This window comes from Rhopilema esculentum, chromosome 15 (genome assembly GCF_057945365.1).
Source record: "Rhopilema esculentum isolate cy_ngs chromosome 15, ASM5794536v1, whole genome shotgun sequence".
Classification (NCBI taxonomy): domain Eukaryota; kingdom Metazoa; phylum Cnidaria; class Scyphozoa; order Rhizostomeae; family Rhizostomatidae; genus Rhopilema; species Rhopilema esculentum.
In genome coordinates this window covers 5,421,092-5,435,328 of record NC_142829.1, presented here as the reverse complement: position 1 = coordinate 5,435,328, position 14,237 = coordinate 5,421,092, and the positions used below count along the sequence as shown (strand labels likewise).

Sequence of the window (14,237 nt, the reverse complement as noted above, 5' to 3'; positions counted from 1 at the left end):
AATAAAAGGTTAATTTTTCGTGGCCATAAAGAATTTTTCTTCCCATCATGATATATTTAGCTTAAAAAGCTCTATGAACCAAAAAACCTCATTCAATTTCATTTAACGTAAAATAGAGTAGGTATGATCATTTCGATTGAAAAACCTTGTCAGTTTCAACAGAATAGTTTGTATCAAATTTATGGTTATAGGGTAGTGGTCACGACGTGTTTTGCATTGGTCAGAAAAAACCTGTAGTTTCAAATACTGCCCCAGTACAAATACACTTAGGTCCATGCTGCCTATACTTTCTTCACTCTTTTGTTTTTTAAAGGGCCTAGGGTATTTTCTGCTTTCTGCTATGTTAAGCGAAAATAAACCACCCCCCCCCCATTTTTAAACATTCTTCTGTTAGGCAACCCAGAAATTCAGAAGCAATGAATTGAAAAATTTATAACAGGATTCGACAGCATCCTGAGTAAAGATATAATAAAAATTTTCACTTACTTTGTTATATTCCAATGAAATAAAAAATCAGTATTTTTTCAAAACCAACAATAAGCTACAGAATTTGAAGGCTTTCATTGACCAGATAATTTATTAACAGCCTCTATTATTAACGCCTTCCTTTACTCAATGTACCCTATGTGTTAGAAAAAGTTTTTCTGTTGGACAAAACGCAGCAAACGCTCTCAAGGACTTAGTAATAAGAATGTTTTGGCTGGTGGCCTCAATTTTCTAACCCCTCACAGTGTTAAGAAGTTAAGAAGAAAGTATTTGCAAAAATTCATAAATGATTTAATCAACGAGGTCAAACTTTTTCTTTAATGCAAGAAAGCTATAGCTTGGTCCGTTTAAAAATCTCCCGATTATCTTAGTCCTTGAAATCTGAGCGACAAGGGAATTTGCAACTGTCGTCATAGAAAGGTCATCTGTTTATATTGTTTAAATCTAGAATCAAATACAGGTTTGTCCATTTTGCATTCATGGCTTTATTTCACTATAGAAAAAAGTAGAGAACTCCATGTCTTTAACCCTTTTTGAGGTAGGTCTTTCAAAAGACAAAAGTTTGTCTTACGCACAAGGACTAAATCAGACAGCAGTAGGGTAAGAATGTAGGATACACAAATGTAACAGACTTTTTTCGATTTCTAGAAATCTATATAAACAAATGTCAAATGTATTCAGTTAAACCCTTTAAATAATTTTAACTCGTTTTAAATCGTAAGAGCTTTTGAAATCTTATGACTATATTCCTGTCCTGTTTAATTTCCTTAAAACTTATGACTTATAAAGCGTTCAAGAGTCTGAAAATCGAACCTCAATGTAAGTCTTTACACGGAGATCTTGTACAGTCGCTGCATTTTAAGAAACTTGGCCCCAAAACTTTTTATGTCCCTGATAATTTAAACTAAATGAATTTGATATAATTGTAGAATAACTGAAAACACAGACTGCTGTTAGCTTCAACCCAGACAGCAACACAGATAATTAGTAATCAATTAGAGACAAAGTCTTTTCTTTTATCAGAAGCTAAACTCTATCATTTTCCTGTTGATATATTCTTGATAGCCTTTAACTAGATCGTCATATTGTTTCTGTTGGTAAATATTCTATTCCAAAATTGAACGTATAATCAGGCAGACACAAATCATCACAAACATGTGAAAAATAACTTACACTAAAATAGAGCTCTTTTTTTAACGGTAATGTTCTTTGTGCAAGTTAAGAAATGGCTGGGTGCAACGAAGGATTCTTTTTCTATTTGCATATTCCACAAAACTAAACATTAATTTGTGGTAAAGGCAATGGGTGGTAAAGGCAATGGGTGGTAAAAGTATTCACGATTCTATCCCAAATTTTCCATCCTGTGAATGAGTTGCAGAAAAGAGGAGTTTTTGCAGGAGAGTTTAAAAAAACCACTTGAATGATGTTAACTCAAATTTAACATGAAAAATTCAACTATTTACAAATTCATATATAAATATTCTTTCAAGCTCTGACATTAAAAGATTTTAAATTAATAAAGAAATTTCTTATCTAGGGCAATATCAACAAAAGATATTTTATAAATACTATCAAATTTAATGACAATTTTAAGACTTGAAATTAACAGTTTGTTTCATTTACATGGTACACTAACTTTTACCCGATGTTGGGCTTTCATCTAATACTTAAGAATGATAATTTTTCAATACGAGACTGGATAATGCATTCGCAATGGAAAGAAGGGACGTTTAAGTATAGAATGATTTTCAAATGTTTTTGGTCCATCAGTTATCATAACACGGTGATGCTCATCGTTGGTAAAAAAGTATAACAATATAGACACTTATTATAAGATAAATTTTCGATTGTTTTTAAAAGCTGGAGCAAAAGGCATGTGGGGAAATTAGTTCCAGTCGTATTAGAAGTCAACTAGTAAGTTTGAAACTTTAAACATAGGTCAATTCACGGTGTTTTTTTGTTCGTATGAGTTATTTTTAATTTCTTTGCTAGAGCATCAAGATTGCATCATCAGTCTTGGAGTAGCTTTACAATTCATTGATCTTGCACTACGAAGAGCGACCTGAAAATAATGAGAATTCTTCGTTAGATTTCTTGTAATAACTACCAATATTTATTAAGTCGGATATTTTGACAAAAATGGAAATAGAAAAGTAGCTTAATAATTGTTATTGAAATTTTACTGAGCTTGCCGAGACAAAACCACTCAGCTTTAGAAGATGGAGAGTTCGTTTTGAAGGGAAATATGAGAGGATATAATAAATATATTTATATTTGCAACTAAACAAGGGAGTGAATTGAGGCAAGGAATTGTTCAGGCTGACATTTTGTGGTAAGATGCCAAGTATAAGCAAGACATGCAGCGAAATAATGATTGGACTTCTCCAGGACATGTTTATGAGGTTTAAATGACTCAATCAAAATCAATGAATATACGATGATCAACAGTATCATATGTAAAATCATCTGCTTTCAGTTCCAGGTGCTTATTGACAACGCAATGGAAAAGGTGTTTTACACGTATTGTTAACACGCGTGTATTATCTCCTATCTAAAGCGTTAGAATTTTTCACGCAGATGAAAATTCGGCATTCATCAACTTTCGAGGGCATGAACTAAACAGCCTTCTTGCCATCCCACGCTAACAAGTTTCTAGTCACATGACCTGGTCAGGGTAAAGTCTGGATTGATGTCTTTCGGGCTTTTTATGATATATGTAAAATTATATTGTGGTCTTGAGTGACATCGGGTTAATCGCTCCTTTCCCTCAAGCGAAAATGGCTGTTTTCATTTGGTTGCCAAGAAGTTGTCAATATATCTGGAAACCTCCAAATTTGACGCAGACATAAACGTTTTGAGAAAAACAATTGAGAAGAAACACAATAGTAAACTCACCTCTGTTTATTTCAGGAAACATGCATTCAGTCTTTGCCGCCTGTTTTCTTTCTTTTCCTGAAAAAATAGCCCAGATTATTAATAACGTATTTCTGCATGATTTCGTAAATAACTTGAAATTGTTTAACTGTATCAATCATAGAACGACAAAAAGAGCAAAAAAGTAAAATTAATTGAAGGAAACCCAGGAATGCAGTAAGATGCAAGGGAATAAATGGCTTCAAGCCGCGACAAAGTGAGAGGGGGCACAGTAGTCAGTCACTCATGGAAGCTTTCTAATAAAGCAAAATGGCAGCAGATGGTCTCAGTCAATGAAATCATTCGATGAGATCGAGTGATATTAATAGTATTTTGCAATTGTTAAGAAGTGTCTTTTCTATTATCCTATGTTCTTTCGGGTCGTGTCGTGAACTATTCACGGGAAAGGTGAAATTCAACACCTATGGTAGGAGTATTTTTAACTACCAAATACAATACACACGCAGTCATACCTTTGATGTGCTTTTCTCTTAAAAATCGGTTTTCTTTCTCCAGCTCTTCTTCTCTGGATATCCTCCTATGCACATCATGCTCTAAGTCCTTGCATCGTTTCTTTGATAACGTAAGGTCACCCTCCATTGTCTTGCAGCGTTCATTCGTTTTCTCTAACTCGTCATACAAAGTCTTGCATTGATGCTGTAGTGCATCTATCATACTTCCTTGAGTCTGTAGATTTCTGCGTGAAATGGTTAGCTGATCTTCGAGCTTTCCATATTTGCCACGTGCTCCTTGCATCTCATCTTCCAATTGACCGTACTTTTGCTGAGCCTGTGTAAGCTGCATGTTGAGATTTTCTACTCGTTTTTTCGCGTTCATCAGTTTGATCCTCTGTGAACAGTATTTCATCTTAGTGTGGTCAAGTTCTTTTTTCAAGACTCTACAGTACTCTGCTGAACTCTCTTCCACCTCGGGCGATTCGATGCGGTCCTGCAATCTTGGTTCCGTGATCTTTGCATGCAGCTCCTTGCAAGTGTCTTTGACCGAGCTTAACTCTCGTCTCATTTGATCATAATCTTCCTTATAAACAGATATCTCATCTTCATACAACAGACAGGTTGCCTTTGTATCCTCAAGCTCATTCAGAACCTTCCTGTATCGCTCCTGCGCCTCTTCATTGTTATGAGACTCCGCATCACTGCTATTTGCGTTGCTTTCCATAGAGTTCTTTCTGCGGCTTCTTGTTCTCATCGATCTCTGTATTTCTTCACGTCGCTTCAGAAGCTTTACCGCTTGTGGCATAGCTACAGTGAACGTACCCCTTCGCTTAATATCACTTGCCCTAACAATAAGCCTCCACCGACGTGCAAGCTCCAACGCTTCAACGTGCTTTTCAAAGAGGTCTGGTACTAGTCTTAGCACGAGATCATTCTCTGACGTTCTGTTTCTCAAACCATTCATAAATATCTCCTTTTCGCTCTCCTTACTAAACAGTTTATCATCAATCTCCTTTGATTCCAGCAGGGTTTCCCATTTGCTAATACACGACGCCAGGTTCTCAGGAATTTCTTGCAATGTCACTTTCATATTTGAATCCAAGAAATACTCAGTCAAGGGCTTGTAAATGTCTCTCTTAAAAACCAGTAATAGATTTTCTGAGCAAGAACAAAATGTCTCGAATTTCTCTAGCGGATTTGCTTCAATATCTTGCTCAGACGAAGAACTTGTTCCACGGTTACGGTTATGGCCTGAGTGATGACGAAATCCGCGGGACCGTTCCCATTTCAGCAGCTCTCTTATTTGGCTATAGAAAAATACAGCTTATTATGAAAGGTGCTTTGAAAACAAGCCAAAAGTTTCATATAATAGAAAAGTGACAATTTCGGAATTTAATAAAATATATAACTATATTTTTACTAAAAAGCGTAGCTTTTAAAACAAAGATAGTCCACGAGGCTGGCGTTCTTTTCTACCATCTCCCCTCCCCAATCCGATTTGACTTTGAAGTTGAAAAGAAATGCCTGCTAAAACAAGCGGTTCGGAAATCCACTATGCTTGCCACACAATACAAAGCGCAAAATCCTCCCATATGCTGTGTTATTCATATACATAGCAAGAAGAAGTTATTATCTTTAATGAAATAATATAAACTTTTATACAGTGATAGACTTTACAAAAATCAAATTATGTATCTTCTTATACAATCCCACTTATATGCCATCCACACAATCAACTGAGCAAATTGAATCTCTAGTGCTAGTTTTACCAATTTAGCGAATATCTTAGGAGTCAAAGAACAAAAATTAGAAAGCAACATTATAACTCACTCTCTAGATGTAATAGGCCCAAACGATTTATGATTCCAAGAAGACCATCTTTTCGTGACTTTTCTCAAGTATTTGTAAAGGCTTTCGATGTAAGTCTCCTTTTCGACGTAGAAGTAATTTTTGTTTTCGTTCTCGAATGCTGCGCATTGTTCTGATAACCACGTTTCCCTCAACGAAGGGTTCATTGCCGAAAGATCTTCATACTGAAAAAAAGATTTTTGTTTTAACAAAAATGAAAATAATCTAACTACCAGCAGACAAACACATCCCTGTGATAAACAAACTCATAGAAAGCGTTCTATAATCACAGAAATAATCAAAGGTTTCGATTAGGAGCTGTTTGGATGGAAAGTTATAAACACACTGAAATTTAATGTGAAAGTTTTTATAGACCATTTGTGTATGGGTGCAATGAAGATTGGGCACCCTTGGAGATCTCCTTTTCCCTAGTAGTAAAACCCGCTACCCTACCTGCTACTAACACTTCAATGTCTCTACTTGTTATCCAGCGTTATTTGCACGATTTTGCGTAACTCGCTACACGGACAACTGGCCTACAGTTTGATAGATCACTCACCTTTCCATCCGACTTTATCAAATGTTTCATTTTAACGAATTGGTTTAATTCGTACTCTCCAGAATCAGTTAGATCATTTACTATGAATCAATTGACACCCAACTGACTCTCTCGATCTTCTTATACTGTTCATCAAACAATGCTTTTCAATGCTAATCAGAAAAGTGACAACAGAAACCAATCATACGCCTACTTAATTGCTTATTTACTGCCAATTGTACACGGTCTTTTGTGGACTAACGACAAAAAACTTTGGTAATGTTCCCATCTCGTCACAATGAAGGACGTGCCTATTTAGGCTCTTCACTGTTTCAGAAGAAACATATAAAACAATTCTTTCTGTGCTTGGATCAAGCTTGGTACTCCGGTGAGAATTTCACGATTGAAAATATTTCAATACATTTAAGACTGCTTAATATACTAGAGACAACCTTAGAAATTAGAGCTATTTCAACACCAAAGGTAATTACATGCAGATTTAATCTGACAATTTCACAATACTTTTCTTTTTTATGATACTAGTGCAATTAAAACACACCTGAGAAGATTTACGGAATGGAATTGTTCCCCGGCAATTTTGTACAATTTGAATTGAATTTTCGTGGAGTTAATTGGAGTTAATACATTGCAAGGCCCACGCCACGAATTTGAAAGTGGGGGGGGGGGGCAAGGCTAGAAAAATAAAGGGTCAAGGATCTTTACTGCCACGCAAAAAAGTGGGGGCATGGCCACCCCGCCCCCCCCCCTGGTGGCGTGGGCCCTGCATTGCAAGGAAGAGAACTTTGTAGCACTTCTGTGACATCTTCATTGTTCTGAATCTGATATGATTTACCTGACTCTTTCAAACAACTTCGCTTGTGTCTAGTGAATGTTTGTTATTTGTGTTGGGCTTTAACGTATTCTCTAAAAATGATGTGCAGGTTCGTTGCAAATATGTTATTGGTATATGTTATTTATTGGCAAGAAGATCAGCTCAGATAAGGTCAAACAAAGTCGGACAAAGTCGAGCAAGGTCAGATAAGGTCGAAAAAGGGCTGATAAGGTCGCAGAATGTGGTTACATTACAGACGACAATGTAAGGCATAATTTAAAAATCCACTACTCAAGTGTCTACAATCTGTCATAACTCGAATGTTTAAAGTCAGATCAGTATCAATTGCTAAGTCAAGCTGACCCTCATCTACCAGGTGCTCTCTTTCTCTTTGCCAACCCTTCATTCCGCTCTGCTACACAGGCTTCGAAGTCCCTGCTCCATTACAGTAGGGCGAGGGGGTGGGGGATCATAAGGAACATGAAATAAGTATATTTACTCATTCAAACATACGTATAGAAAAAACGTGTCACTGAGTCTTGATAATTAAACATTGTTTAACACCCGACACAACATGAGAATGAGTGCCTTGAAACTGAATAGGTTCTATCGTAACTGCAAGTTTTTTGAGGGGTGTGGGAATGAAGCCTGGTGCCCAGTGTGATACTGTTACATGCAATGTTTATTGATAAGAAAGTCTGGTGGTTTGAAAACCGCAATAGGCTCAAGCTCCATTACAGAGCCTCGTTTCACAGCCGAAATCTGGGAAATTTATGATCCAGCGTAGTGTAGTGACTGGAATGCGAAATTTTTCACAGTTTTTCTGCAAATTATAAAGAGAAAAGTTACATATTTCGCATCAAGCCATGCATTCGATCCGAACACCATCTGCTGATGAGGGCAACAACCGGTCTAGACCGACCAATCACGAAAAATCATAAATATTTCATTTGTTGCTAAGATATAAGATTATGCTTTGCAATCAAAATGAAACAAGCTTCGCACAGACTTGAAGTATCGTAACACCACAATCGATATGTGTTTCGTCTATCACGATCGTGTGACGTTATAGAAATTCAAACCTGTTGAATAAAACCGGATGCACTGGATCTAGCTGTATGTGAGAATGCTAGCGTTATACATTGTATAACTGCAATACAAGCACGTGGTCTAGATCTGCTTATTCTTTATCTTACATTCTTTTTTAGAATAATTTTCTTTCGTATTCACACCAAAAGGGTTTCACATCCATATTTCATATCTGAATTCTGACCATTTTAACTACGGGTATATGTTATCGAGTCTGCATTTGGCCATATAAAACTACAAAATAGTCTTATTTAACTATATAAAATAGCCATATAAAACTACAAAATAGTCTTCCGAATTTTAAGAAAAAAGTGCAAATTTATTTACAAAAATTGGGAAAACAAAAACAAGGCGCTATGGTTATCTCCAGAATTCTTTAATTTGATTACTGGTTTTGCTTGATTGTTTTCAAGTCAAAATGAAAAACATGAAAAACAAACATAACATTCTCAATAAATACATTAATTGAAGACGGTAAACCGCAAATGCCTGTTCTGCAAGTTTTATTGCAACAATCTAAATGATAATTAAATCACAATTTAAATGAAAACAATCTTGTTATTCTTGAATTATAAATTAATTTATTGCTGTGAAGCAAAATCCTAATTTAGTATTTCTATGCCAATTGCAATTAGTCAAAGGATTTGCAGAAGCGTGGAAAAATGTAAGGTCAACGCTGCGATGCAGGTTTCTGCTACACAGCTACAGTGACGTCAGTATGATGTCAAAATGCCTAAAAATCTCATTAAAAGGGAAAGAGTTAGAAAAACAGGTCATTTCGCCCGTATAGAATCGTGGCAGGAAAGCAACAAAGATTCCTTGGAGGTAATGGAATTTTTTTGTCGGATTTTCGTCAGCGGATATAGGTACTCGGGGAGCAATAGAAAATTTCTTGAATTGCAAGAGGATAGATAGTCGAGAGGTCAATACTAAATCCAGGCTGCCACTTGCTGCCAGTGTACATAGCCATTGAATTTTGTTTCAATAACCGTCATTTGCCCGCATCGTAGTTTTAGCAGGCAAAAATTTGGAAATGTGAAAATCAGCTTCAAAGCTTATGTTGTCAGTTTTCCACTACTTCGTCTTGAAATGAAATTCAAAGAAATTTTTGGAATAAAAGTTGCTTTGCAGATTATTTGTTTCAACCTTTTAGTCTTTACTGTTGATGCAACCTTTTGCCATCATTCTATGACTCGGCCAAAACAGTGAAAACATGATAATAAGAAGGTCAACGACTTGGAAGGGTCTCCTGAGGGGGCGGGGGGTACTTGTTGCCGGGCTCTCTTTGAAAAAACGACCAATGTTCCCGTGTTCTCGTTGAATGGAAATGCTTCCAAAACCCCTGAGAGACTTTCACTTGCAGGAAGGCCAGCAAAAGCTGAAGAAACTGAAGTAGTACACCCAAATACGGCCTTCATTTGTCCTAGGATGGTTGCCAGTAACAGTATTGCGTGGATACTAGGAAATTAGCATTTTTATGGACTCAGGTTTTGGTACGCCATTCTCTCTTATTAAAGTTTTGTCCAAGAGCATAGATTCAAACCAGTTTCAATAGGTTTGAGGCTTTTGAATTGCAATTTGTTCATTTAAACGAGAGGAGGGAATGGGGATAAAATTTTACCCACAAAAACCAGCGACTGGCACTCAGTTATGTCAAACAAATGCACGATAAATCCAAGCCACTAGCTTTTGCTAGCACTCAGTGAATAGATCCAACTGGAATTAGGTCTACATAAAAACAGCCCAAATATCTCAGGAACAGCTTTGTACGAAATAATCTTGCACTACAAGAGATGCATATTCATAGGAAGCTTACGATAATTTAATACGAAGTATAATATATGGAGATTGTATGGTAAAATCGCTGTTTTGTATTTAGTAAACCCAAGTCTCGCGTGGGAATTAAGATAGTCCTGCCCATAAGTGCAGCGATTTTTTGGCTATATCCCCATCTTTGTATTTTCTTTGATTTTACTAACGGTCGATGTCACACGCCCTTGTTCTTGCCATTTCTTAAGAATGGAAACAAAGGTGACGGTGAACAATTTTGGAAAGAAAGCTGTTCTTTTTCAATCAAGGTTGGATCTTCCACCAATGTTCATTCCATAACTATCGAAAAGCTCGCTGTTGGCAACTAGAAGATTTTGAATAAATCGATACTTAGGCTTATTCTCCGAGTCCACAACGGTGGTGCATGTCAGGTAAAATCGCCGATTATTACACTCTATTTTTATACACGAGCCTCAAATTGGTCAAAAGTTAAGAGCAAATTAAGAACAAGTTGAGGCTGATCTACTGTAACATGCTATTTTGAACAACGTCTTATCTCAAAAACGAGGACTTTTAGCCTTGTGTGGGTGCTTTTTCGGGGATATTCAAACTTGTCGGCAAATGACGGTTGTATCACTCACTTTGTTAGCAAATCAGGCCTGAACGCCTCCCTATAGCATAAAAACTAGCAATTGTGCTGCTTACACCCTATTAACTTAAGAACAAATTAAGAACAGTCCAGCCTCAGATTTTCGAAAAAGTTTTTAATAGTCGGCCTGAACTTAAATTTACGGGTTCTTACAAAAAAGAGTGTAATTATATGTAAAATGCGGCCTAAAGAACAGGGTATTAGAGCAGAAACTAGCAATATAGCGGTTCCATACAAGGGAACTAGAAGATAGATTGCTCGGAACCAACAAATATTACTTAACACACCCAAATAATGCCTTCTACCATATGTTTCAAAATTCGTCAGTGGAAAGATGAGCCTTCTCTGGGCTTTGTATGGAAATGCGATATGTTTGGCTACTCTGGAGTTAGTTTAAAAGTAATGGAAATCAGTAATGTTGCTTTTAGGTATATGGTATCAAAAGATGAGAGGTATCTTTATAAAGGTTAACAAACTTACAACATATTCCGCCATATTTGGTCCATTTGGATTCGGGACTTTAAACCGCGAGATCAGGTGGGTCTGGCGACCCGGCGAATTTGAACTTTCACTCATTTCATTCAATGAACCTGGAAAGGAAACGGCTGCTTTGTCATTCTTGTTAAAAGGTCTTTAGTAATATACAAATAAAATAATAAATTAAGGCTTGTTTGCTGAAAAGTTTAGCGCATTTTTTATTGAAAAAATTACCAGAAACAATAATCAGCGCATTTGCGGTCTTCAGCGCACCGCCCTGCTATAAAACACTGAGAAGCAAAATATGACTGAGAAAGGCTCAAGGCCTAGACACCAACCAATGGAAAACAAACTCAAAGAAGAAATATTATGAGAGGAAATATAAAAATTGAATAGAAATAAGAATATTATTACCTAAAGCGTATCCCGCGTGAATATGCAGCAACAGAAAGGTGAGCTGCTCGAAACCAAAGAACTATCTCGGAAAGGCATATTTTTCACACAATTCACTCTCTTGTTTATATTGAAAAAGCTATGTCGTGCTAGCAATGAATCCGACAAAAACAACAAGAAGTGCGAAAATCGACAGAATTTGTTTATTTGATGCGATCCCCTGCTCGGCTTTGTGTTTTAGCCGGATACAAATCACATATCGCAAAGACTCAACCCGTTATCAGGGTGTCAAACAAAGTCAAGTCAGTTCATGATTTTGATACCTTCAAGTTTACTCGAACCCAGGGACGTTGCAAGTTTCAAGCAGGGGTTGGAGAAGGTAGGGGTGTTGTAGGTTGGAAAAGGAAGAGGAAGGGAGAGGGTAGGGAGAAGGTAGGGACAGGTAACAGGTTTCAAGGGAGGGAGAGAGAAAAGATAACTAGGCAGGTAGCTTTCTTAGAGGCATAAAATAACATGGAAAGAGCTGTATGTTTCTTCTTTGTGGAGGTTTTCAGTCAAAATTGAAATTTGGCGATTTGCCTGAAAACATCTCGTTTTCCAACTAGCCTAACTTGAACCGAAAAGCAGAGGGGAATAAGACCCATCATCTCATCGGTTAATCTCTTTACCGATCACTTTTTCAGCTGGCCCGGTTTTAAAATATCTCCTCTTGCCTGTTGTTTTACAAATGAATTTAACATACACGAGGAAACTACTGGATTCGAGGTTCTCACAAAACCTAGGCAATTCATATGCAACTCATAATAGCTGCTTGCAAATTCATTCCTTTTGAAAATCTAGTCAAAAGTTGTTTTTATTTATTAATCTTTATTGTTTTCAAATATTTTCGAAGGCATGCCTGAAAAATGATTCTCTCCCATCAGTTCATTGCAGAGTCGAAAGCGGCGAGAACAGTTCATGTTTTTATCTCATCATAAAACCCTCTTTTGCATGATTCGCATTTGTTTCTCTGTAACCAAAAGCAGATGTTGATGGTTGAAACTTTTGCAGGATGTCAAGAAGCCGGAGATTTCATGTTCTCAAGATGGCGAAGATTAAAAAGGATAAGCATGACCACAGAGTTTAAAATCGCAGAGTTAAATGTTTAAGATAGTCTCCGTGTATCAAATGATGTATTCTTTAATGTGATTATAGACTTGATCGGATGATAAATGTTTTTTCAAATGCAAAGCGTGCATGAATAACGGTTATCTTGATTCAACATCTGCAATGATCAATGTGGTTGTAAAGCCATGTCTCGACGCTTTGCCTGTGTGTTGCAGGCATCATTTTAAAAGCAGGAATCATACCATAGTTTGAGTCTATTGGTTGCGCTATGGGAGAATGGAAGCAAAAAATACCACCATTCTTATCAAAATATATCCCTATACAGTTTCCGAAAACCTTCACAACAAACAATGAAAACAGGGTATAATTTGGGTAAACTTCAAGAGAGTTCATAACGTACTTTGAGGGTGACTAAGAAATGGATAATTTATTAAAGTTTGCTAGAAAATTGTTCTTATAAGAAGTACCCTAGGTGCCAGAACAACAAGACAGTCAACAGAAGACGCTCCTCCGCTTCTCAGCCCCCCTTCCCCCCTCCCCCCGCTTTTTCTCCTGTTTATAAGTAGCTCATTGAGTTGTTTTGAATGAAAATCAATTGCCCTGATTGGTTGAAAAATAGATAACTCAACATCTTTTCTTAGTTGTCTTAGGCCTGGTTCAAACGTCGCGCTTCTCATGTGCCGAACCTAACTCGAGAATTAAGTACATGAGGGGCGCGACGTTTGAATCGATTTGGTACGGCAGATTTAGTTAGGAGCGGCAGACTAGTTTGGATCGGCAGAGCTTGCCGAGCTGCACGGCTCCAGCACGGCACGGTTTCAAGCGTCGAACTTGTCATGTACCGAACCTAATGCATAATTATATTTAAATCATTTTCTTTCACAGAAATATTTTTTTTCTTTGAGGGCGCATGCGTTTCAAATAAATATTTGAGATTGTGCGCCTTAACCAAGATACTTCATGTAACAATCCTAAAACCCATTTGGCGCGACATGATTAAGTTCGACGTTTGAAACGGGAGTCGCGCTAAAGGTGCTCAAGTGTCGCTCCAAACAGAGTTAGGTTCGGCACATGAGAAGTGCGACGTTTGAACCAGGCCTAATACACCTATGAAAATGTTTAGAGCTAGAATTTGTAAGAGAGGGTCGCATGTGCAATGCTTTCTGTGAAAGAATTGACACCTTTTTCACTGACAAATATTATCTGTGAACCGGAATTTATGCAAAGTATTTGACTTGCAAGACAAGCATTCCTCCACCTTGCCCATTTAACACGCTAAGTCAACGTTTGGATATGATGTAAAAAATGTCCGTTAATCCAGTGGTAGATGAGAAAGATCGGGTAAAATTGTGTTGGGTCTATGAGTTGAATCGAGAAGTATAGCGAAGAGTAAATGGTTAGGCTTTCCTGGCTCCATTTCCTGCTCAAAAAGATCTCTGTGCGTTGCCCTGTTCTTCCGTTAAGCCTTTGAAAACGTAGAAAAGAGAAAACAGAACCTTTTATTGTATAGGTTTTTAATTCGTTTCCAATTTGCTTTACTTGATTTAGTCCCTGTGGAAAGACTTTGTGTTGATCGACATTTTGTCCTGAATTCCAGTGCTTAGGAAATTGAGAGGAAAGGAGGAATGGGGAGAGTCTAAAATTGTCCTCCCTCGCCAATTTCCTAGGCATCCTCATAGC

At 37.2% G+C, this 14,237-nt stretch overlaps 1 protein-coding gene across 4 annotated transcripts in view; it reads right to left on the bottom strand.

The window, feature by feature from the left end:
* Positions 1–1,907: 1,907 nt before the first annotated feature.
* LOC135685663 (uncharacterized) overlaps positions 1,908–14,237 on the bottom strand; it is a 33,111-nt gene continuing 20,781 nt past the window's right edge. For 3 of the 4 annotated variants that reach the window (XM_065201657.2, XM_065201658.2, XM_065201659.2), the window contains exons 2-6: positions 11,061–11,170; positions 5,685–5,887; positions 3,873–5,161; positions 3,382–3,438; positions 1,908–2,548 (exon numbers count right to left, since the gene is read on the bottom strand). In XM_065201657.2, coding sequence (XP_065057729.2) covers positions 2,535–2,548; positions 3,382–3,438; positions 3,873–5,161; positions 5,685–5,887; positions 11,061–11,170 — 1,673 coding nt within the window. In that variant the 3' untranslated portion in view covers positions 1,908–2,534. Of the gene's footprint in view, positions 2,549–3,381; positions 3,439–3,872; positions 5,162–5,684; positions 5,888–11,060; positions 11,171–11,471; positions 12,335–14,237 lie in introns of those variants that run through there. The other variant, XM_065201660.2, reaches the window with a different exon arrangement.